Here is a 26,097-nt window from a genome sequence, read left to right on the forward strand (position 1 = left end):
GCCTCTACAAACAGAGGGAATAGCATACGCAAAGGCCCTGAGGTGGGAACTTGTTAGGTGCATTGGGGGAACAAGCTTGCAGTGCACTGTTGCCCAGGAAGTGAGGGGACAAATATTAGGAGATAAGGTTAGGTACAGTAAGGTCAGCTGGATGAGGAGCTATACAGGATCTTCTTGGCTATGATGTGGACTTTGGATTTTACTGTGAGTGAAATGAAAATTCACCGGAGAATTCTGAGGAGAGGCATGATGTGATCTGAGTTAACATTTTAAAAGGATCACTCTGTGCTCTAAGAAGAATAGGTGCTAGCTCTGTGACCTTGAGGAGATTAATCAACCTCTCTGAACCTCGGTTTCCTTATTTGTAAAATGTGTAAAAATAATAATATCTTGTACAGGTTTTTGTGAGGATTATGTGATATGATTCAGGTAAAGCATTTAGAACTGTGCCTGGCACATAGAACATGCTCCTAAACATTAGCTGTTGTTGTACTGGGAGCCCCTCTGGCAGGAAGCCTTTTGGCCTCCTCTGCCTGAGTACTCTGGGCTCTGGAGGCAGCATGGTTGACAGACTGAGTGCTTCCAGTGAGGGCCAAGCTGGAGGCAACTGACATCTGGCTGGACCTGGTTTTCTACGTTTAAGCTGAAGAGAGTATTAGACCTTTGACCAGTGACATAGAAATAGGGTGACCAGCTCACCCCAGTTTACTGGGACTCTCTTGATTTTAGTACTGGAAAATCCCCTCAGTCCCAGGACATTGGTTGGCACGGACATACATACACTACCAAATGTAAAATAGATGGCTGGTGGGAAGCAGCCGCATAGCACAGGGAGATCAGCTCGGTGCTTTGTGACCACCTAGAGGGGTGGGATAGGGAGGGTGGGAGGGAGACGCAAGAGGGAGGAGATATGGGGATATATGTATATGTATAGCTGATTCACTTTGTTATACAGCAGAAACTAACACACCATTGTAAAGCAATTATACTCCAAGAAAGATGTTAAAAAAAAATGTGGCACATATATACAATGGAATATTACTCAGCCATAAAAAGAAACGAAATTGAGTTATTTGTAGTGAGGTGGATGGACCTAGAGTCTGTCATACAGAGTGAAGTAAGTCAGAAAGAGAAAAACAAATACTGTATGCTAACACATATATATGGAATCTAAAAAAAAAAAAGGTTCTAATGAACCTAGGGGCAGGACAGGAATAAAGACGCAGACGTAGAGAATGGACTTGAGGACACGGGGAGGGGGAAGGGTAAGCTGGGACGAAGTGAGAGAGTGGCATGGACATATATACGCTACCAAATGTAAAATAGATAGCTAGTGGGAAGCAGCCGCATAGCAGAGGGAGCTCAGCTCGGTGCTTTGTGACCACCTAGAGGGGTGGGATAGGGAGGGTGGGAGGGAGACGCAAGAGGGAGGGGATATGGGGATGTAGGTATATGTATAGCTGATTCACTTTGTTATACAGCAGAAACTAACACACCATTATAAAGCAATTACACTCCAATAAAGATGTTAAAAAAAAAATCTGAAACAGGAAAAAAAATGTTCTGAGGAATAACAGAATGGAAGGCAAATTTAGGCTTTTTATTTCAGTACCTTCCTATTCTTCTTAGTTTTTTCTGTTGTTGTGAACTAAACAAACACACAAACAAAAATCAAGCAAACAAAACATGTATACATATAACTTCAAGCCAAGATGTGTTTATAGCAAATATCACATTGGTTGGCATGTTTCTTGAATGGAACTGGTATTATTTCAGAGTTAGCAGCTCTGTGAATGTCTGCCTTTGCTGTGTTGGAATAAAGCAGGTCGCCATAGTGAATAGCATTTCGAAATTCATGTAACTCTCTGAGCAGTTTATGGACGCCATTCATACTGTCCTTCATCATTTATCCACAAATACTGAGAACTTACTAAATGCTATATGTAAATGGAGGGTTTGGAAGTGAACGTCTGCCTGTGTCTGGCTGTTTACAATCGATCTGCCTCTTTGTGTCTCAGGAGAATAAAAATCAGCCCTGGATAAATTGTCTGTTGTAAGCGTTGACCCAGAACGAACCCTGCTGATTGTGATTTGTGGATTCTTTGGGCTCCTCTCTCCGATTTTGGACTCCGCCTGTCACATTTGGCTTTCCCAGAAGTGCACAGAGAGCCCTTCCTCTTGCTATTCCTGGTCCTGAGGGATCCCGCTGGCCTGGCTGATGGGTGGTCCCCTTGGCCGGGGCAGGAGAGTTCTACCCGGAACCCACTGTGTTTGGGACCAGTGAGTGAATGCACATGTGGGTGCCATACTCACCACAGTACTCATGGGTCAGAGCATTGATGTGAATGCCCTCACCCTGCGCTCCTCCATCTGAAAACAGTCGTTTGGGCCAGGGTTCACCAGACTCTGATGTTTTCTTTTTCTACATCTTTCAGTATGGGACAGGTGGTTTCTTAGAAAAACTTCCCAGAGCAAAGTGGGACTGTAGTGTTCACGAGAGCCCCTGACTTGGACGAAGTTGTACTGTCTAGCACAGCACCACCTGCAGGCAAGTGTGGGGAAGGCATCTGGGAACTACAGGAGGCCAGCTTTTTGGGGCCCATCTTGCCCAGCCAAGAATGACTGACTATAGGATGTGGCTAAAATATGGACCGTCATAGCATGTTCAGGCATGTTCAGTGTTTTTTTGGGATCATCGGGTGTTTTCCCTGACCCAATAACTGACTTTCTCAGGAAGCAAAGGGGCTTCAGGGACCTTTCTATGGTGGCATAAACCTCTTCCCCTAATTCTGGCTTCCTGCAGCCGGTCTGTCCTTACACTATGGAAATAAGTGTCTCCAACGCTGTGATGGCAGCTGGCACGCTGTTTTCTACCCTGGCTGCCCTTCCTGAGAAGTTGTTGCTCCTGGTACAGGTGAACGATCTTGTGGACACAGCTGCTAGCTTGGGGTCCGCCCTGTGACTTTGCTCTGACACTTTGGCCTGGAGCAGTGGTGGCACCTCGTTTAAGTGATTTGATGTCTTTAATTCTACGTGCTAGGCACACACCTGGTGCATAATCCAGGACTCTGGGGACGGGCAGAAATATTTGCCTTCTCCAGCCAGGGAGTTTATTGCTTGAGATGGCGGGCACAGGCACCTGATGGAGAGCCCAGGCCGTGCAGAGGTGACTCGAAGAGCACGAGGGGCCACTTTCCCGGTGTCTCCAGCCACGTGGCTGTTCCGGCTGTGACAGGGGCACTGTTCACATCATACGTGGCTGTCCTGTGTGCATCCCAGTAGAAGGCGACCACATGCAAATTCTGGGCTCTGCTGTGACGCCACCATGCGTCACCTGTGCAAATCCTCATGGGCTCTGTAAGGACTTCTGGCATTTCTACATTCTCTGTCTCTTCCTTGTGGGTGATATGCCCAGGTCCAAGACAGGCTTGGGAAAGGAGGGATTTATCTCATTCACTCCCAGCCCTGCAGATCCTCCAGGTCATCAAAGACTTCAGTTTGGATTTCCTTTGTTTGTAGGGTTGTGGGAGAAATGTGTATCTTCACCAAAATAATACATCGGCGGACTATGTGCATTTCTTTCCCTACATTTTAAGCGACACTGGGAATTATTATTATCATTTTTTATTTTTGTCAGTGTGATGGAAGAAAAATGGCCTTTCATTGTTTTCATTTACATTCCCTTCATTATTAGACAGCATATATTTATTCGCTCTTTGTATTTCTTTATTTGTTTTTGATCCTTTGAGCTCCGTAGCCATCCCAGTCTTGACAGGGGCAGGAGAGCCAGCTCTGACTGCAGTGCCTGCCCCAGGTCTTGCCAAGGATGGTGACCTGCTTATTCTTGACCCGCTTGTGGTCTTTGGTTTTTTTTTTTTTTTAATTTATTTATTTATTTTTGGCTGTGTTGGGTCTTCGTTGCTGCACACAGGCTTTCTCTAGTTGTGGCGAGCGGGGGCTACTCTTTGTTGTGGTGCGCGGGCTTCTCATTGCAGTGGCTTCTCTTGTTGTGGAGCACAGGCTCTAGGCGCACAGGCTTCAGTAGTTGTGGCTCACGGGCTCAGTCGTTGTGGCTCACAGGCTTAGTTGCTCCGCGGCATGTGGGATCTTCCTGGACCAGGGATCGAACCCGTGTCCCCTGCATTGGCAGGTGGATTCTTAACCACTGCGCCACCGGGGAAGCGCCCTGGTCTTTGGTTTTAACAATTAGTTTCTGCCTTCCTAGACCACTTCCTACTCAGTTCTCAGCATTGTACTTACCCCGACTTACACGCTCTCCCCAGCTCGCGGAGGGAGGTTTCCTCTGCCTTCTAAAAAGCAGGCCAACCCTCTACCTTGAGTCAGAGGATAGAGATTAGGAATCAGGGATGGTGGTGGGATGAACTGGGAGATTGGGATTGATATGTATACACTAATATGTATAAAATGGATAACTAATAAGAACCTGCTATATAAAAAAATAAATAAAATAAAATTCAAAAAAAAAAAAAAAAGAATCAGGGAAAAAATTTGATCCCAGAGTTCATAATCCAGGGAACAAAGAAACACCAAAACCAAAAAGTAACAATGACAAAAAACACCGAAAAACCCAGATAACAAATGAGAACCTTAAACAGTAGTGCATGTCAGGGGGGTAAACTCCGGGCGCATTGGGGTTTCTCCAGGGAGTGGTCACTCCTGCCTCTTGGAGGCATGTGTAGAAGGCAGGAAGTTGGAGCTTATTTCACCATGTGGACAAGGAAGGAAGGGCCTCCCATGCAGCAACGGTAGAGGCCTTGGTGCATGGGCATTTGGGGCGAATTGCAAACAAGTCTGTATGTCTGGAGGAAGATGTGCCTAGAAATGTAGATGGGGTCAGCTTCCTAAGCCTTGTAAACTACGCAGAGGAGTGTAGATCTCATTCCGTTGGCGAACAGAAGTCATCGTCACCCGGTGGTCTGATACACTGGTCATAGCGAGCGTTTGCTCATTGCTTGTAATTTGCCAGGAACTGTGCCTGGTGTTGCAACCCCTTTGCCTCAGCCCCAGGTTTGTGTCTGGCGGTGGGGAAGACGTATCGGAGGGGCAAGACTGGAGGAGAGAGGTTAGTTGCGATAGTTAGAAAACGGTGGCTGGATGTGAGATGTTAAAGGGGCAGAGTTGGCAGGGCTGGGATGGGATTGGATGGAGGGAGCGTGCTCTGGGAGAGCCTGGGAAGACTCCGGTGTTCTTCACGCATCCCCTTGGTTAAGCACCCCCGTGACACTGCTTTTGTCGAATCGAAAGACACGTGCGTTTGAATCCTGAGTTCCGTCACGTGTTGGTGCTGTGATATCGGGCCAGCTGTTTGTGGTTGAGGGCTTACCTAACCTCTCTGGGCGCCCGTTTTCTCAGCTGTAATGGGAGGATAATCCTACTCTGGAGGAGAATCCTAGTGACTGAATGACGTGTGAGTGGTGGTGAGAAGGCAGAGTGCCTTTAATACAGGGGCCCGTTATCCCTGCAGTGGGGTTTCCTCTCAGCAACAACACCAGCAGCAGCGCAGGTTTGGTGAGGTACGTGATGTAGTGTTTCATGTAGAAGGAAGTACGTGCCAAGATTTAAAAGGTAGAGCAGAATAAAGGCGTTCTCAGGAGAATATGAGAAAAGAAGTAATTTTTATTCATCTTCTTTGGTAGTATAGAGCTGACATTTTCCAAGAGCTCCCTCTGTCCCACATTTTGGATGTGCCTGGGAGCACTGCAGGGCCGTATCCGTAACCAGGTCGGATCCACGTCACGTGGGGGTCTTTATATCGTTAACATGCATATGGTTTTCATTGTAGGATCCCAAGTCAAATTTGATCCAACAGTGGTTGTCAGAACAAAGTGATCTTGGAGTCGTTTCCAAAACTTTCCAATTATCTTCCCATCCAATACTTGGTGACTGGTCCATCCAAGTTCAAGTGAATGTGAGTATAAATACATTTTGGGGGGGAATGTTAAAATGTTTTAAATAGGTCCGGTGGGGAAAATATCTCTGAAGTCATTTATTTAGTGAAGAGAAAAACATTAATCTGAGTATCTAGATAAGTTAAGTGGTTTTATTTTTAATTTACTATTGTTACCAATGGGTTAGCCTGTGTTATAACATATTAGAGTTTTAATCATTGTTGTCTTTTTACATAATGTAATGTTTGAAGGTTAAGACATTTCACATTTTAGTATAAAGCTGATTAAATATTTACTGTATTTAGTTATTGCACACATTGACTATTTTAAAACTAAGTAATGAATACATAGCTATTATTTGGCAAATCTTATGTCTCAGAGTAATGACTTCTGATGAGAGATTGGTCTAACCTACTTTATCTTTGTTTTAAAAACTCTAGTGACCTTTAGGTTTTTAATCCATTTTGAGTTTATTTTTGTATATGGTGTTAGGGAGTGTTCTAATTTCATAAGGCCAGACACTATAAAACTCTTAGAGGAAAACATAGGCAGAACACTCTATGACATAAATTACAGCAAGATCCTTTTTGACCCACGTCCTAGAGTAATGGAAATAAAGACAAAAATAAACAAGTGGGACCTAATGAAACTTAAAAGCTTTTGCACAGCAAAGGAAACCATAAACAAGATGAAAACACAACCCTCAGAATGGGAGAAAATATTTGCAAACGAATCAACGGACAGAGCATTCATCTCCCAAATATACAAGCAGCTCATGCAGCCAACAAACACATGAAAGGATGCTCAAAATCACTAATCATTAGAGAAACGCAAATCAAAACTACAATGAGGTACCACCTCACACTGGTCAGAATGGCCATGATCAAAAAATCTACAAACAATAAATGATGGAGAGGGTGTGGAGAAAAGAGAACCCTCTTGCACTGTTGGTGGGAATGTAAATTGATACAGCCACTATGAAGAACAGTATGGAAGTTCCTTGAAAAACTAAAAATAGAACTACCATATGACCCAGCAATCCCACTACTGGGCATATACCCTGAGAAAACCATAATTCAAAAAGATACATGTACCCCAATGTTCATTGCAGCACTATTTACAATAGCCAGGACATGGAAGCAACCTAAGTGTCCATCGACAGATGAATGGATAAAGAAGATGTGGCACATATATACAATGGAATATTACTCAGCCATAAAAAGAAACGAAATTGAGTTATTTGTAGTGAGGTGGATGGACCTAGTGTCTGTCATACAGAGTGAAGTAAGTCAGAAAGAGAAAAACAAATACTGTATGCTAACACATATATATGGAATCTAAAAAAAAAAAAAAAAAGGTTCTAATGAACCTAGGGGCAGGACAGGAATAAAGACGCAGACGTAGAGAATGGACTTGAGGACACGGGGAGGGGGAAGGGTAAGCTGGGACGAAGTGAGAGAGTGGCATGGACATATATACACTACCAAATGTAAAATAGATAGCTAGTGGGAAGCAGCCGCATAGCAGAGGGAGCTCAGCTCGGTGCTTTGTGACCACCTAGAGGGGTGGGATAGGGAGGGTGGGAGGGAGACGCAAGAGGGAGGGGATATGGGGATGTAGGTATATGTATAGCTGATTCACTTTGTTGTACGGTAGAAACTAGCACAGCATTGTAAAGCAATTATACTCCAAGAAAGATGTTAAAAACAAAAGCAAAAACAAAAACAAAACTCTAATGACCTTAACAGCTACCGCAATCTTCTGCTCCCCAATGCTTCTTTCTGCCCAGCTCCCCCGCTTACTCCCGTATTTGCTGCCAACTCCCATGGCTCTGAGATCTCACAGGGCAGGGGCACTAGAACGCCCTCCGTGTCTCCGCCTCGGGTTTTCTCTGGTGCATCACTCTGTGGTGTTTGAAGATTCATTGAATATTTTCTAACTTTTTTCTTTGGAATTTATTAAAATGTATATAAATTCACAAATAAGAGCTTTAAAAATTCTATTAGAACAGGGCTTCTCACTTTTGACATTACGGTAAAAAATTGTTTGTTGCGGGGATGTCCTGTGCACTGTGGGACGTTTAGCAACATCTCTGACCTTTACTCACTAAATGCCAGTTGCAGCCGTCCCCTCCCTCCAAGTCGTGACAACCAGAGATGTCTCCAGATGTCACCAAATGTCCCCTTCGAAAAATGCCCTCTCCCTCCTCCTTCGAGAGCCACTTTATTAGAAGGAATAGTCATTCATTAGCAGGTGGCCTGAGGTGAGATAAAAGTACCAAGTACCTAATAAATTAAAAATTAAAAAATTTTCCTTTAGTTAGCATTTTCGGGGGCCACATTTTAAAAGCAGAGCTAGGTCCCCTTAGCACATGTTTTTTGAGCGTCTGCATGAAGATAAGGAGTGCGCTGGGCTCGTGGAGAGTTTGTGCCACAGAGGAAATGAGAAAGCGTGTGAGGAGCTACGGGCGCTGAGAGCGGGGGGTGATGAATGCTGGGTGGACCAGACATTGGAGCTTGTAGAAAAGGAGGACAGAGTAGGTGTTTGTGAGACGTAGGAGAGAGGAGGGTTTGTGTCGAGGTGGGGAAGGTGGAGGAGAGCCCCGGGGTCTGGGGACTGGGGAGAACGGAGGGACTGACACATGTCGAGGATGCTGGGAGCTGCAGATTAGGACGCATGTTGTGAGTTTTAAGGAGTTAGGACTTTATTCTCTGTTCCCACGTTTTGGTTTCATTATCATTTCCCCAGGAATCAGCTGTTTGTCCATCCATCCATCTATCCATTCATCCATCCACCCGTCCATCCATCCATCTACCATCCTCCATCAAATATGTGTTGAGGGCTTATAGTGCTGTGATGTGATACCAGGAAGCCTAACACCTGATCTCTGTCTTCAAAGACTATTGTGGGGAGATGACTAATATGACAAAGTTAAGTGACACAAGGGTGACAGAAGAACACGAGGTAGTGCAACAGCAGAGGACTTGTGAGGCGCTCAGTCAGTGAGGCCCGTCAGGTGCCTCCAAGGAGCGAGTCTCACTCAGGCCCCCTGGGGTAAAGATGGTCTGTTCTCAGCATGAGTGCCTGTGCTTTGGGGCCAGCGGCTTCCTCTGTCCTTGTGGTCGGCCCCGTTCCCCTCGCTTCTCTCCGACCTCTAGGATGTCCTCTGGTCCAGATCTCGACTGAGCGCATTGGCTCAGCCTGATAACCATCTCCTCAGAGTACTACAAGCAAGCCTCTGCATGGGTGGCGGGCAGCCCGCGGATGGGTCACTGGGTCCGATGTCCATCGCTGGACCATTCCGAGGCCACCTCTGCACAGTGACCCGGTCTCAGCCTTGCGGGTAGCAGCCTCTGAGGGATTCCTTTGTTCAGTGAGTGGCACACAGAATATGTACCAGGGGAGAGAGGAGACTAGAATAGTGGAGAAAGGCTGGGAGGTGTGAGACTGTAGGGTGAAAGAATTACCGGATTTCTCAGGTAGTAGTTTGTGGACTTGACCTGTCCTATTGCTTTAATAGGAAAAAAAGATAAATGCTCTTAAGGAAATTCAAGTGCTTGAAAAATTAAAAAACATTCACAAAATCTGGTCCTTGCCCACCTCTTTGGCCTCGTTAAGGGCCACCCTTACCCTTGAACTCTATGCTTTAGATGTATTACTCCTTAAGTTTCTTAAACTCGCCAGTCTGTCCTGTCCCAGAGCCTTCCCCGCGGGCTGCTTCCTCTGCCTGGAACGCTGTTTTTCTGCTGTTTTTCTAGCTCCTTGCTTTTGTCCTCAGGCATTATCTTTGATGGCCTAGTGCCTCTGAACGTTTGCGTAGCACGCTGTGCTTCTCTTGGTCCATTCCTGTCACTTGATTGGCAGGACCTGATACGCAGAGTCTGTATGAGGTCTGTAGGCAGAGCCTTGTTCCCCTGTGTCTTGGAGACTTAGCACGGTTCTTTGCACAAGGTAGAAGTCAGTACTTGTTCAATGAATGCGTGAAAGCTATATCATAGTCATTGGTCTTGAACTAAATATAATGTCCCCTTTTCCACATTCTATAAACATCTTTATCTTTTTGAAGACAGACATATTGATCAGGAACTTATTAGTGGTGATATCATGTTTTTTCCTTCCAGCTTTGTTGAGATATAATTGACAAATAAAATTGTAAGATATTTAAAGTGTACAATGTGATGATTTAATATACATATACATTGTGAAAGGATCCCCCCTAGGTGATACAACGTTAAGGCACACAACTGAGGGGAAATAAACCCCGTTATTAAAAAAAAAAAGATTCCTCCAATGGCCACCAGAGGTCAGTACAGTCAAAGAAATGTTATGAGAAGCAAACTGGATCCAGCCTTGGTCTCTGGTTTCTTTCCTTGACTCCAATACAGCATTCAAGGACTCTATATTGCTTATTATTGAACTCTTTTCCATTTAGCTGTGAATAATTATTATGTAGGAAATATATTTATTATTTAAACAATCCACCATTATAGACCATATTTTTATTTTCCCAAGGCAGTGACGATTCTTAGTATAAATTTTAGGGAGGGGAAAATAATTATTTTCAGGAGACTGTTTTGAAATCCCATTTTGTCTCTAGAAAAAATATGGCCTGATTTTAGTATTACTACTGAAGGACAATGTGTACAGGACTTACCAGAGCTTTGATTTGTAGTGACATGCAGATAATCAGAGTGGCATTATTATAAAACAAGTCTTGATGATTATTATTTTTAAGCCCTCTTGAAGTTAGTAAAATTTAGTAAGAACGCTGACTTTTTTGTGTGCTATTTATGCATATACTTAATCTATATGATTGCATCGGATGGGACTTGTTCTTTGCTGCTTTGGGAACAAACACCGTCCCTGCCGGCTCTCCCACACTTTGGTCCCTTCCACGTCTCCAGGCCCTTTTCCATCAGTTCTCCCTTAACTTCCTGGAGCACCAGACCCTCCCCGCAGAGGGAAGGGGTTTACTTTAGCCATAATACCCCTCCACAGACACGTGTTTTACCTCATGTACATTATAGGTCAAGTGGGGAAATGTGCTCTAAGTTGATAATCATCTTACAAATACACCTTGGGAAGATGATTTGTTTTAAAAGTCAGGCATCGCTTGTATTTTTGTTTTTTGTAGTATTTCTCTAGTTGCCTTATCTCTTGACTGGTGTCCTTGGTTCTCCCAAATAGTTGCAAATGTTTTTTTTTTTCCTCCCTATTTTTAAAATTGTGGTAAAATATACATAACGGGAGATGTACTGTCTTAACTATTTTTAAGTGTACAGTTCAGTGGTATTAAATACATTCACAATGTTTTGCAACAATGTTGTGCACCATCTGTCTCCAGAACTCTTTTCATCTTGCAAAACTGAAACTCTGTACCTATGAAACAATAACTGCCCATTTCCCTCCTCCCAGCCCTGCCCTCACGTCCCCGGCACCCATCGTCCTACTTTCTGTCTCCATGATTTTGACTACTCTAAGTACCTCACATAAGTGGACTCATAGAGTGTATGTCTTTTTGTGACTTTATTCCACTTAGTTTAATGTCTTCAAGGCTCATCCAGGTTATAGCACGCGTCAGAATTTCCTTCCTTTTTAAGGCTGACGCATCTTCTGTTGTATGTAGATTCTGGATTTAGTCGCAAAGTTTCTGGCATCTTTGATTATCAATTGTATGCCAGGTTACTAGAAGGCAGTTTTAGAGGTTCTTTAAAAGAGAGGCTGGCGCTGGTGTCTGAGCACCACGCTCCCAGGAGGCAGGAGGGACCTTACCGCACTGCCCTCTCCCTTGGGCAGCCTCGGCTGGCCCAGAGTTTCAGGTCTCTGGGCGACTCAAGCATGGGTGTCACATTCCTCTGAGGACCCGAAGGAAGAGCACTGAGAGAGCCCTGCTTCTGGATATCGCAGCCCTGCACCTTCCTTCCTTGGGAGCAGACAGCGTGTCTTTCCTCCCAGAGTGGCTGGTACAGCTCCCGCTGCTGGAACTTAGCCGTGCTTCCCAAGCACCCGTGTGCCTGGGAACCCGCCGATGGCAGCTCTCGTTCAAGTTGCGCAGCCCAGCGCCCGGCCCCCAGACTGCAAGTCAGTTTCGCAGGCCGCGACCTAGGAGTCTGCATGTTAAATTAGCGCTCTAGGAGATCTTATTTGTTTTCAGGACCACGTTTTGGGAAGTGCTGCTGTGTGCCCACAGCTAGGCTTCTTCGGGTTCTGTCTCTTCCAGTGAGAGGCGGTGGTGGGTAGTGGAAAAGGCACGCCCCCGATTTGTTCTTGGAACTCCCTGGTGGTGAGACTGAGCTACTTACTTGACCCCTCTAGGTGAGTAGCTCCGCACGGCCCCCTGGCAGCCTAGACTTTCTAAAGCAGATCTGGGGTCACGGTCTCAATTTTTTACAGCAGCTTTTCTGGAGATTTGGATACACAGCCTGCGTAGGAACCCCTGAACCAGACGACCTCTTAGTCTCTTCTGGCTGCATCTGACTGCAGTTTCTCAGCCCTTGTTTTGATCTTAGGCCAGTGTTGGGCGGGCAGACAAGAAATAGAAGGTAGAAAGTGCGATAGCCCCGAGGCCTGAGATCACTTTTTTGGAGCCCTGTGTGCTAGTTTGTGGGTGTAAAATTGTTGTGTAGTTCAGAGGCAGTCTGCACTGAATTGTTCCTTTGTTTGTAACAATACCTCCTTTCTCCTGAGCTAGTTGTTGTGGAACGTCAGGTAGAGGGGCGCTGCGTGGCCTTTTATAGCCTTTCTGCCTCTCCTTATCTTTCTGCTTAGCTGTTCCCTGGTCAGTTTGCTTCTGCTGTCAGGGTTTTTCTGAAGCCACTGTCCTTTGCAAAAGAGCACACATTCGTTTGGACAGCTCTTGAGCTTGGAACGCTCCACAAGTGGCATCTGGTGATCCCCTGGCTGGTGACGACAGCTGGACAGAGCATGGACCCACCTGTGACAGGTCAGCAAACAGTGTATCCTCTCTGGAACGTGGATGTGGCTTCCAAAATCCTTTTGCTAGCCTCTGCTTGAAAGAAGGCTGCCTTTTGGGGCAAAGACCTTAAGTTCTTGCTTGCATGTGCAGTGAAAAAAGGAAGGAGGAGTTAGTCTTAGAATTTTGATTTTTTAGAGCATGTCAACTGGTGGAGGCTAACACTTCATTCTCCGTTCTTCCCTAGGTCCTTCTACCCAGCACCTCTACAGCACTTATTGATCCGTGTAGGCTTTTCTTTCTCCTTTTTTGGTGTGGTAAGGTATACATGAAATTTACCATCTTAGCCATTTTTAAGTGTGTAGTTCAGTAGCATCAAGTCCATTCACATGGTTGTACAAACATCACCACCATCTATTTCCAGAATTTGCTTCATCTTTCCAAACCGTGATCAGTGTAGCTTTACAGAATATGACTGCCTTACTTATTAGATTGTGAGTTCCTTGAAGACTCAAGTTCTTTTTTTTTTAATTGAAGTAGAGTTGATTTATAATATTGTGTTAATTTCAGGTGTGCAGCATAGTGATTTGTCTTTTTTTCAGATTATATTCCATTATAGGTTATTACAAGATATTGGGTAAAATTTCCTGTGATATACGGTAAATCCTTGTTGCTTGTCTATTTTGTGTATAGTAGTTTGTGTCTGTTAATCCCATACTCCTAATTTATCCCTCCCTCCTCCACCTTTCCCCTTTGGTAACCATAAGTTTGTTCTCTATGTCTGTGAGTGTATTTCTGTTTTCTTTATAGATTCATTTGTATTATTTTTTAGATTCCACATATGAGTGATATCACAGTATTTATCTTTCTCTGGCCTAGTTCACTAAGCATAATATTCTCTAGGTCCATCCACGTTACTGAAAATGGCAAAATTTCGTTCTTTTTTACAGCTAAGTAGTATTCCGTTTTATATATGTATATGTACACACACACACACACACACGTATCACATCTTCTTAAGCCAGTCATCTGTTGATGGGCACTTGGGTTGCATCCATAAGACAAGAGTTCTGTGTGATTAATTTCCACATTTATTCTGTCCTGTTGTAGGAACTCATTTATGCTTGTGGGATGAAAGAATGAGTGAACGGAGTGATTGAATGGTTTCTCCTAGACTGTTGCTACTGGTCATTATCCTTTGTGATGCTCTCTGACCTATAGCCCCAGTCTTCTATATGAGACTACAACTTAGTAGAGATATGTTCATATATTTTCATTTTGAGAATGTGTGCAATATATAGTTGTGTACTTGGTGCACCTGTGAGCCAGTAGGAAACAGGCCTTTTGGATTAATATTCTGGACTTTCTGATTTTGAAGATTAAAAAAGATTTCAGTCAAGAACTGAATATCCTGGTCTCTTGTGAGATTCAAGATGCACGCACATGTTTTGTGCCGTATTATTCCTGTGACTTTATTAGGTCGTTTGATCTGCTAATTGTCAGTCCCTGGGGGTGCGCATTTAATTAAATTCTGGCTCCAAGCTAATTTATGTCAGGAGTTCCTTGTCTTGTTCTTTCTCTCCAGAAGCTACCCTAGGGATGCCCTTCCTTTCACATGTCCCTTACCGACCCCTCTCTTCAGTGAGAAAACTTTGGGATCGGATTTTAGCGTGTCCTGATCATCAGTGAAATGGGGAGTCTGAGAAGTCCGTCAGCACATCTCACAGGGTTTTGGTGCTGGAGAGGATCTTAGAGGTAACCCAGACCCGTCTCCTCCTTTGACGGAGGAAGAATCTTAGTGACCTGGTTGGGCTCAGGTGGTGTTAGGGTAGGGTCAGGGCTAGAAGCTAGATTTCCTGATACTTTTCAGCTCTATAACATTAAATTATTTAATATGTGCTACAATTGCTGTTTTAAGACAGTCACTTTTTTGGTTGAACATAGATGTCAACAGGGCTGTCTGGATGCATTGGTGGGGAGGGTGCCTACCTCTGTCACATGATTTTCGGGTGCCACACGTGTCACTCCCTCATACATTGCATTGTTTTCAAAGTGTCTCAGATTCTGAACACAACAGCCAGGACTTTGAATTGAGGGTTTGAGCCTAGGAGACTCATGTTACAGCATATGCGTTGCCTGGTAGGGAACTATGTAGTATCCATTAGTGTATTTATTAAGGATTAGGTTGCCTGGTAGGGAACTATGTAGTATCCATTAGTGTATTTACTACGGATTAGCTTGCTGTCACCTAGCAGACTGTATAATCTTGGTATTATGAGCCATAAGATTAATTTTTTTTTTTTTTAGTTCTATGACTTTAATTTTTTTTTTAAGAGTTGCATCTCTTTTCTTAAATTGAAGTATAGTTGATTTACAATGCTGTGTTTGTTTCAGGTGTCAGCACAGTGATTCAGTTATGTATACATATATATCCATTTTTTCAGATTCTTTTCCATTATAGGCTATTACAAAATATTGAATATATTTCCCTGTGCTATATAGTAGGTCCTTGTTGTTTATCTATTTTATATATAGTAGTGTGTATCTGTTAATCATGAACTCCTAATTTATTCCCCCCCATTTTCCCCTTTGGTAACAATAAGTTTGCTTTCTATGTCTGTGAATCTGTAGGAAGATTAATTTTTTTTTTTAACATCTTTATTGGAGTATAATTGCTTTACAATGGTGTGTTAGTTTCTGCTTTATAAAAAAGTGAATCAGTTATACATATACATATGTTCCCATATCTCCTCCCTTTTGAGTCTCCCTCCCACCCTCCCTATCCCACCCCTCTAGGTGGTCACAAAGCACCGAGCTGATCTCCCTGTGCTATGCGGCTGCTTCCCACTAGCTATCTATTTTACGTTTGGTAGTGTATATATGTCCATGCCACTCTCTCACTTTGTCACAGCTTACCCTTCCCCCTCCCCATATCCTCAAGTCCATTCTCTAGTAGGTCTGTGTCTTTATTCCCATTTTACCACTAGGTTCTTCATGACCTTTTTTTTTTTTAGATTCCATATATATATGTGTTAGCATACGGTGTTTATTTTTCTCTTTCTGACTTACTTCACTCTGTATGACAGTCTCTAGGTCCACCCACCTCACCACAAATAACTCAATTTTGTTTCTTTTTATGGCTGAGTAATATTTCATTGTATATATGTGCCACATCTTCTTTATCCATTCATCCGATGATGGACACTTAGGTTGCTTCCATGTCCTGGCTATTGTAAATAGAGCTGCAATGAGCATTTTGGTATATGACTCTTTTTGAATTATGGTTTTCTCAGGGTATATGCCCAGTAGTGGGATTGCTGGGTTGTATGGTAGTTCTATTTTTAGTTTTTTAAGGAACTTCCATACTGTTCTCCATAGTGGCTGTATCAATTTACATTGACCCAGCTCCTAGAGAAATGGAAATAAAACCAAAAATAAACAAATGGGACCTCGTGAAACTTAAAAGCTTTTGCACAGCAAAGAAGATTAAGTTTTAAAAGAACTTTTTATTTGAGGTAGATTCACAGAAAGTACAGAGAAGTCCTGGATACCCCTTATGCAGTGGACCCAATGATTGTATCTTATTATTGTACAACCTCAAAGGCAGCAACTTGATACTCATGTGATGTGTGTGTAGTCCTGTATGATGCTTACTTGTCAGTGACATAGGGGAGAGTTGTAACTCACTGGACGCCAGCTGCTGGCGGCAGCACTGGGTACCAAGGTGGAGCCTGAAATGAGTACTGAGGTGCTGGGTGGAGTAAGAAAAGGAGAAGTGAGCAGCAAATGGAATTATTTTGCCTCAAGGGTGTGCCTTTCCCATTCAGTACAAAGCTGTAGCTACACTTCTGCTTTTTCCTCTTGCTTGAGTTTGGTGCCCAAGAAAACTGGTCATGTTGCATGTCTTTGAAGATGTCAATTCTTTCCACTTTCAGTAGGAACGGAAAGGGTTAAAGGAGTGATTTTTTTTTTTTTTTTTTTTTTTAAAGAGAGCATGCTTCTAGTTCGTACTTTTCTACTAAGGAAACCAGTTTGTCCCTTGTACAGCATAATGTATTTGGTACTGCAAATGGTGAAACTTCTTAGGGTGTGAACGTGTTTGTGGCATAGGATGCCTGGACCAGGATCCTTCCACCTGGAGCCCTGTGTCACAGACAACAGTCTGTGTCTTGGTTGTTGGTTAGATCCATTCTTCCCAAGTCCTATATCACTATGAGTAATTATCGGGTATAGAACAACTTCAGTTCTTCGGATGTTTAGTTCCAGTCTTGATGGGTACCAGAATATTTGTGATTCTTTCTAGTGAGGGAAGGGATTCAAGAAAATGCTATCTTACGGGGAGATTCTGGTTTCTCCCTCCTCACTCTCAGTAGATAATCTCCCTTTCTACTTTGTAAAGAAAACAGATGTCATCAGATAGGAGTTTCTTTAAATTTCTCTGCCACATTTACATATCTACCTTGCCTGCACCCATCTCATGCTTATCCTTTTCTTTTACAGAAAAGATATAATTCTTCATATCTAAGACAAAAACCTCGACCTGTTCACGGGCTTCTCCTTTCTCCTGCTTTCTCGAAAACCTTACAGTCTCCCAAAGACCACGCTTGAAATCTCAAAATCTCAAAAGATAAATTGAAGCATATTAAAAAATTTGAGTTTATTTGAGCAGAAATCGATTGGAATTGGAAGTGCCAAACTGGAAGTGGTTGGACAGTCCCCTCAGACGAGAGGTGAAGGAGAGACTTTATAGAGAAAAGATGGAAGCAAAGAAAGGAAATCATAGATTGACCATAGCTTAAAGCCTAGGTGACTGTATCTGATTGGTTGTCCTTAGCATTTTGATTTCATAACCATGAGGCATTCACAGGCTTAGATCCTGGTTTGTTTACGTAGGGCACCCACGGCATGAGAGCCCCATCAGTCCAATGGCCTCCTTACTTAATTAACTTAAACCTTTTACCCCTCTTTCTCCTTTGCCCCAATCATGACCCAGTCAGTCACTGAACCTAATACTTCTTCCTTTAAAGTGTCTCTTGAATTCATCCATCCCTCTTTAGTTTTTGTTGCCCCCTAAAGCAGTCCCCTGTTACCCTCAGACTGGAACATTATGACCTAACATAGAAGGTAGTCATGTATTTGGTAAACAGCTGCGAGCCCCTGGGAGTCTCCCTGACTTCAGTTCCTTTCCCTTTAATCACCCCACATGCTGTGATCTCCCTAAAATACTACTTTAATCATGTCATATTACTGCCTAGAAACTTTCTGCAAAAATCAATAATAAGACAACAAATATCGATGATTTCTTTTGTTTGGGAGTTTATCATAAGCATGTCATTCTTTCTACTGAATAATGTTTGGGTGTTTTTACATTGACCATGCATTACTTTCGTAATCAGCGGGAAATAAGGAAAGTATCATTTTTATATCTTTTATAATTTGAGAGAATCACTCACATACATGTTTGCTTTCTCTGTCCTCAGAAGTCTGGTATGAAATTTATAACATTGACATTCAGAGTGAAATAAAAGTTACTAGAGCCTCCCACTGTCTACAGATGAAATCTAACACATTAGCCAGATGTCCAGTACCCTCCACAGCTTGACCCACAAACTCCTCCAATTTTCTCTTCGACGACTTTGTCACTGAGCTCAGGCTCAGGTGCAGAAAGCCAAACTCTGACAGCCAGTATTTGCAGCAGAGTAGGGGTTTATTTCAGGGTGCCAAGCAAGGGAGTGGGGAACAAGTGTCAGGTCCACTCCAACCTGGTCTGTGAGTTGGGGTGTTTTTTTTTTTAATATTTTAGCTTTTTTATTTTTTTTTAAAAAGTATTTATTTATTTATTTATGGCTGTGTTGGGTCTTCGTGTCTGTGCGAGGGCTTTCTCCAGTTGCGGCGAGCGGGGGCCACTCTTCATCGCGGTGCGCAGGCCTCTCACTGTCGTGGCCTCTCTTGTTGCGGAGCACAGGCTCCAGATGCGCAGGCTCAGTAACTGTGGCTCACGGGCCCAGCCGCTCCGCGGCATGTGGGATCTTCCCAGACCAGGGCTCGAACCCGTGTCCCCTGCATTGGCAGGCAGACTCTCAACCACTGCACCACCAGGGAAGCCCAGTTGGGGTGTTTTTAAAGGAAAAGAACAAAGACGCCGAGCTTAATCATCATCTTGTGACATTTCTTTATTTGTAGTTTTGAGGGTCAGGAAGTCTCTGATTTACAGTTCTCCGGCCAGGTGGTCCATGGCTTGGGGGTCTGTAGGCTCATCTTGCCCTGGAGAAACAGCCTGAGTTTGTACGTTAATGATGATCTCTACAGCAGCGATTTTAGTGCATTAAGGATGTCATAGGCAACAGTGATCTTAGTCACCTGACTCTGGTTGATTGGCATTCAGCTAGCACAGGCTTGAGGTCAGAGGGGACAAGAAAGGGAATAAAGTTTTGGAGAGAGAGGTTAATCATAAACTCAGAAAGGGAACTCTGTTCTAGGGGGACGGGGTTTCAAGGTCCCTGGCCCGCAGTGCCTGCTACCAGCTCTGCAGCTCTGTCCCCCAGCTCCGAGCCTCAGTACCCCCACCCCCTCACCCCGTCCAAGTTGTGCAGTCCCTCCACCTCCATCTAGTTGACGCATGGAATTTTAAAGGTGTAAGAGGCTTACAAGTTCTCTGATCCAAATTCCTTACTTTACAGCTGAGGGAACTGGAATCCAGAGCTGAAATGACTTATGCACAGTCTTGTGACTCTTCATTCTAGAGCTCTTTGCATTCTTACATGTAGCCTTCCCTGACTGTAAGCACCTTGAAAGTAGGGTTTGTGTCTTATCATCTTTAGATGTCTACTGACTGTTGTTTCTTCCCACCTAACATACAACAGGAAAGTTCTATATTTTTAGCTTTATTCAGATCCCTACTAATGTTCCTAAGCTTAGCCTTAATACCTATGGAACAGTAGTCATGTAATATCCTATTTTTTCCCCTCTTTGATTTTTATCGTAAAATTAGCAAAGAACTTAAAAACTAGTAAGTCACAAGAGTGTCAACAGATGTATATTAGAGAAATGACAGATGTAAACATTGCCTGAAGTGGAGGGCAAATCCCACCACTTTTATGGTTATTCTTTGGTAATAAGAGGTCCTGTCATTTTTGGTTACATGTATGCATGCAAAAGTCTGCATTCAGTAATTAATATGTCCAGCCCAATAAAATTAAGTGCCCCCTTCTCTCAGCTTGGGTCTTCTCTGGTCTGGCTGCCTGTCCCCGACTCAGGAGGCTGCATTGCACTCCTGCAGGATTGAATTGGGTAGAGGGAAGAGAGGCGAGGGGTAAAAAACTCTTACATCACTACTGGGTATATACCCTGAGAAAACCATAATTCAAAAAGAGTCATGTACCACAATGTTCATTGCAGCTCTATTTACAATAGCCAGGACATGGAAGCAATCTAAGTGTCCATCGACAGATGAATGGATAAAGAAGATGTGGCACATATATGCAGTGGAATATCACTCAGCCATAAAAAGAAACAAAATTGAGTTATTTGTGGCGAGGTGGATGGATGTAGAGACTGTCATACAGAGTGAAGTAAGTCAGAAAGAGAAAAACAAATACCATATGCCAACACATATATATGGAATCTAAAAAAAAAAAAAGAAAAAGAAAAAAATGGTTCTGAAGAACCTAGGGGTAGGACAGGAATAAAGACGCAGACATAGAGAATGGACCTGAGGACACGGAGAGGGGGAAGGGTAAGCTGGGACAAAGTGAGAGAGTGGCATTGACATATATACACTACCAAATGTAGAATAGATAGCTAGTGGGAAGCAGCCGCATAACACAGGGAGATCAGCTAGGTGCTTTGTGACCACCTAGAGGGGTGGGATAGAGAGGGTGGGAGGGAGACGCAAGAGGGAGGAGATATGGGGATATGTGTATACGTATAGCTGATTCACTTTGTTATACAGCAGAAACTAACACACCATTGTAAAGCAATTATACTCCAATAAAGATGTTAAAAAAACCCCAGAAAAACCTCTTACTTGATGTATAAGGATGAGACATATGAATTTTCCAATATTTATTCTACAAAAATATTTAATATGGTTTAAAATAATACTGTCGTCAGCTGACATCAGAGCTCTCTGGGCTTGGCAGGCATTTAAAACGAACACCTTTCCTTCTTAGAGCTCTTTTGTGGGTTCTTTGGAGCACCCCTACCGTTGCTGGGAAGTCTCTCATCCAAAGTGTCTTTGATGCTTTTGAATTTCTCTCCTCCAGCTGGCTCTTTCCTCCAGCTCCGTCTTCAGCTCCTGGGCGTCTACAGTACACCTCCAGTTGCATCTCCTGGGGTTGCCTTATGCCTCTGGAGGCTGGTTTTGATTAGGATAGAAGACAGCCTCATGCTGGCTCTCTTTTTTTTGCACATTTGGTTGAGGGAAAAAGCTCATGTGTTCTTTGCTCCCTGAAACTCAGCACAGCATCCTGTCTTGGCTCAGCCTTCCATGCAGCAGGTCAGCAGCAGTATTTTTCTCTCTAGGTTTTTCAGGTGTGTCAAGTGCCTGCCCACTACAGCTTGAGGTTGCTCCTGGGGACACACATCCAGCTCTCTGGATTGTCCAATTGAAGCCATTTTCCCTAAGCTTGAAGTGAGGGGCAAGCAACTCCCACCTGATCCCTGGGGCTGGGGTGTGTGTGACTCCTAGCACATCAAAAGCTTTCTCCTAAAATTCATTTCTAGTGTATTTTCTTTTGGTTAAGAGTTGCAAAAGCAGAAGTTACTTGCTGATACACAGAGGAGAAGGTGATGTGAAGACGGAGCAGAGAGTTAAAGATGCTGGCCTTGAAGACTGATGTAGCCACAAGCCTAGGAATGCTGACAGCAACTGCTGCAGAACAGAATAAAGAAAAAAGAATGAAAAGAAATGAAGACAGCCTAAGAGACCTCTGGGACAACATTAAATGCAACAACATTCGCATTATAGGGGTCCCAGTAGGAGAAAAGAGAGAGAAAGGACCAGAGAAAATATTTGAAGAGATTATAGTCGAAAACTTCCCTAACATGGGAAAGGAAATAGCCACCCAAGTCCAGGAAGCACAGCGAGTCCCATACAGGATAAACCCAAGGAGAAACACACCGAGACACATAGTAATCAAATTGGCAAAAATTAAAGACAAAGAAAAATTATTGAAAGCAGCAAGGGAAAAACGACAAATAACATACAAGGGAACTCCCATAAGGTTAACAGCTGATTTCTCAGCAGAAACTCTACAAGCCAGAAGGGAGTGGCATGATATACTTAAAGTGATGAAAGGGAAGAAACTACAACCAAGATTACTCCACCCGGCAAGTATCTCATTCAGATTCGATGGAGAAATCAAAAGCTTTACAGACAAGCAAAAGCTAAGAGAACTCAGCACCACCAAACCAGCTCTACAACAAATGCTAAAGGAACTTCTCTAAGTGGGAAACACAAGAGAAGAAAAGGACCTACAAAAACAAACCCAAAACAATTAAGAAAATGGTGACAGGAACATACATATCGATAATTACCTTAAACGTGAAAGGATTAAATGCTCCAACCAAAAGACACAGACTGGCTGAAGGGATACAAAAACAAGACCCATATATATGCTGTCTACAAGAGACCCACTTCAGACCTAGGGACACACACAGACTGAAAGTGAGGGGATGGAAAAAGATATTCCATGCAAATGGAAATCAGAAGAAAGCTGGAGTAGCTATACTCATATCAGCTAAAATAGACTTTAAAATAAAGAATGTTACAAGAGACAAGGAAGGACACTACATAATGATCAAGGGATTAATCCAAGAAGAAGATATGACAATTATAAATATATATGCACCCAACATAGGAGCACCTCAATACATAAGGCAAATGCTAACAGCCATAAAAGGGGAAATTGACAATAACACAATAATAGTGGGGGACTTTAACATCCCACTTACACCAATGGACAGATCATCCAGACAGAAAATAAATAAGGAAACAGAAGCTTTAAATGACACAATAGACCAGGTAGACTTAACTGATATTTATAGGACATTCTACCTGACAGCAGCAAAATACACTTTTTTCTCAAGTGCACATGGAACATTCTCCTGGATAGATCACATCCTGGGTCACAAATCAAGCCTTGGAAAATTTAAGAAAATTGAAATCATATCAAGCAACTTTTCCAACAACAACACTATGAGATTAGAAATCCATTACAGGAAAAAAACTGTAAAAAAACACAAACACATGGACACTAAACAGTACACTACTAAATAACCAAGAAATCACTCAAGAAATCAAAAAGGAAATAAAGAAATACATAGAAACAAATGACAGTGAAAACACAACAACCCAAAACCTATGAGATGCAGCAAAAGCAGTTCTAAGAGGGAAGTTTATAGCTATACAAGCCTACCTCAAGAAACAAGAAAAATCTCAAATAAACAATCTAACCTTACACCTAAAGAAACTAAAGAAAGAAGAACAAACAAAACCCAAAGTTAGCAGAAGGAAAGAAATCATAAAGATCAGAGCAGAAATAAATGAAATAGAAACAAAGAAAACAATAGCAAAGATCAATAAAACTAAAAGCTGGTTCTTTGAGAAGATAAACAAAATTGATAAACCATTAGCCAGACTCATCAAGAAAAAGAGGGAGAGGACTCAAATCAATAAAATTAGAAATGAAAATGGAGAAGTTACAACAGACACCACAGAAATACAAAGCATCCTAAGAGACTACTACAAGCAACTCTATGCCAATAAAATGGACAACCTGGAAGAAATGGACAAATTCTTAGAAAGGTATAACCTTCCAAGACTGAACCAGGAAGAAATAAAAAATATGAACAGACCAATCACAAGTAATGAAATTGAAACTGTGATTAAAAATCTTCCAACAAACAAAAGTCCAGGACCAGATGGCTTCACAGGTGAATTCTATCAAACATTTAGAGAAGAGCTAACACCCATCCTTCTCAAACTCTTCCAAAAACATTGCAGAGGAAAGAACACTCCTAAACTCATTCTATGAGGCCACCATAACCCTGATACCAAAACCAGACAAAGATACTACAAAAAAAGAAAATTACAGACAATATCACTGATGAATACAGATGCAAAAATCCTCAAAAAAATACTAGCAAACAGAATCCAACAACACATTAAAAGGATCATACACCACGATCAAGTGGGATTTATCCCAGGGATGCAAGGATTCATCAATATATGCAAATCAATCAATGTGATACACCATATTAACAAATAGAAGAAGAAAAACCATATGATCATCTCAATAGATGGGGAAAAATCTTCTGACAAAATTCAACACCCATTTATGATAAAAACCAGAAAGTGGGCATAGAGGGAATCTACGTCAACATAATAAAGGTCATATACAACAAACCCACAGCAAACATCATTCTCAATGGTGAAAAACTGAAAGCATTTCCTCTTAGCTCAGGAACAAGACAAGGATGTCCACTCTCACCACTTTTATTCAACATAGTTCTGGAAGTCCTAGCCACGGCAATCAGAGAAGAAAAAGAAATAAAAGGAATGCAAATTGGAAAAGAAGAAGTAAAACTGTCACTGTTTGCCGGCGACATGATACTATACATAGAGAATCCTAAAGATGCCGCCAGAAAACTACTAGAGCTAATCAATGAATTCGGTAAAGTTGCCAGATACAAAATTAATGCACAGAAATCTCTTGCATTCCTATACACTAATGATGAAAAATCTGAAAGAGAAGTTAAGGAAACACTCCCATTTACCACTGCAACAAAAAGAGTAAAATACCTAAGAATAAACCTACCTAGGGCAACAAAAGACCTGTATGCAGAAAGCTCTAAGACACTGATGAAAGAAATTAAAGATGATACCAACAGATGGAGAGATATACCATGTTCTTGGATTGGAAGAATCAATATTGTGAAAATGACTATACTGTCCAAAGCAATCTACAGATTCAATGCAATCCCTATTAATTTACCAATGACATTTTTTACGGAACTAGAAGAAAAAAATTTAAAATTTGTATGGAGACACAAAAGACCCCGAATAGGAAAAGCAGTCTTGAGGGAAAAAAACGGAGCTGGAGGAATCAGACTCCCTGACTTCAGACTATACTACAAAGCTACAGTAATCAAGACAATATGGTACTGTCACAAAAATAGAAACATAGATCAATGGAACACGATAGAAAACCCAGAGATAAACCCATGCACCTATGGTCAACTAATCTATGACACAGGAGGCAAGGATTTACAATTGAGAAAAGACAGTCTCTTCAATAAGTGGTGCTGGGAAAACTGGACAGCTACATGTAAAAGAATGAAATTAGAACACTCCCTAACACCATACACAAAAATAAACTCAAAATGGATGAGAGACCTAAATGTAAGACCGGACACTATAAAACTCTTAGAGGAAAACATAGGAAGGACACTCTTTGACATTAATCACAGCAAGATCCTTTTTGACCCACCTCCTAGAGTAATGGAAATAAAAACAAAAATAAACAAATGGGACCTAATGAAACTTCAAAGCTTTTGCACAGCAAAGGAAACCATAAACAAGACGAAAAGACAACCCTCAGAATGGGAGAAAATATTTGCAAACGAATCAATGGACAAAGGATTAATGTCCAAAATGTACAAGCAGCTCATGCAGCTCAATATTAAAAAAACAAACAACCCAATCAAAAAATGGGTGGACGATCTAAATAGACATTTCTCCAAAGAAGACATGCAGATGACTAAAAAAGCACATGGAAAGCTACTCAACATCACTAATTATTAGAGAAATGCAAATCAAAACTACAATGAGGTATCACCTCACACTGGTCAGAATGGTCATCATCAAAAAATCTACAAACAATAAATGCTGGAGAGGGTGTAGAGAAAAGGGAACCCTCTTGCACTGTTGGTGAGAATGTAAATTGATACAGCCACTATGGAGAACAGTATGGAGGTTACTTAAAAAACTAAAAATAGAATTACCATATGATCCAGCAATCCCACTACTGGGCATATACCCAGAGAAAACCACAATTCAAAAAGACACATGCACCCCAATATTCATTGCAGCACTGTTTACAATAGCCAGGTCATGGAAGCAACCTAAATGCCCGTCGACAGACGAATGGATAAAGAAGAAGTGGTACATATATACAGTGGAATATTACTCAGCCATAAAAAGGAATGAAATTGTGTCATCTGTAGAGATGTGGATGAATCTAGAGACTGTCATACAGAGTGAAGTAAGTCAGA

The 26,097-nt window shown here is 42.4% G+C and overlaps 1 protein-coding gene across 1 annotated transcript in view; it reads left to right on the forward strand.

The window, feature by feature from the left end:
* Positions 1 to 26,097, forward strand: part of CD109 (CD109 molecule) — a 128,007-nt gene that overhangs the window by 27,233 nt on the left and 74,677 nt on the right. Inside the window, exon 5 of the mRNA XM_068551617.1 lies at positions 5,804 to 5,929. Coding sequence (XP_068407718.1) covers positions 5,804 to 5,929 — 126 coding nt within the window. The remainder of the gene's footprint in view (positions 1 to 5,803; positions 5,930 to 26,097) is intronic.

Source organism: Eschrichtius robustus, chromosome 9 (genome assembly GCF_028021215.1).
Source record: "Eschrichtius robustus isolate mEscRob2 chromosome 9, mEscRob2.pri, whole genome shotgun sequence".
Classification (NCBI taxonomy): domain Eukaryota; kingdom Metazoa; phylum Chordata; class Mammalia; order Artiodactyla; family Eschrichtiidae; genus Eschrichtius; species Eschrichtius robustus.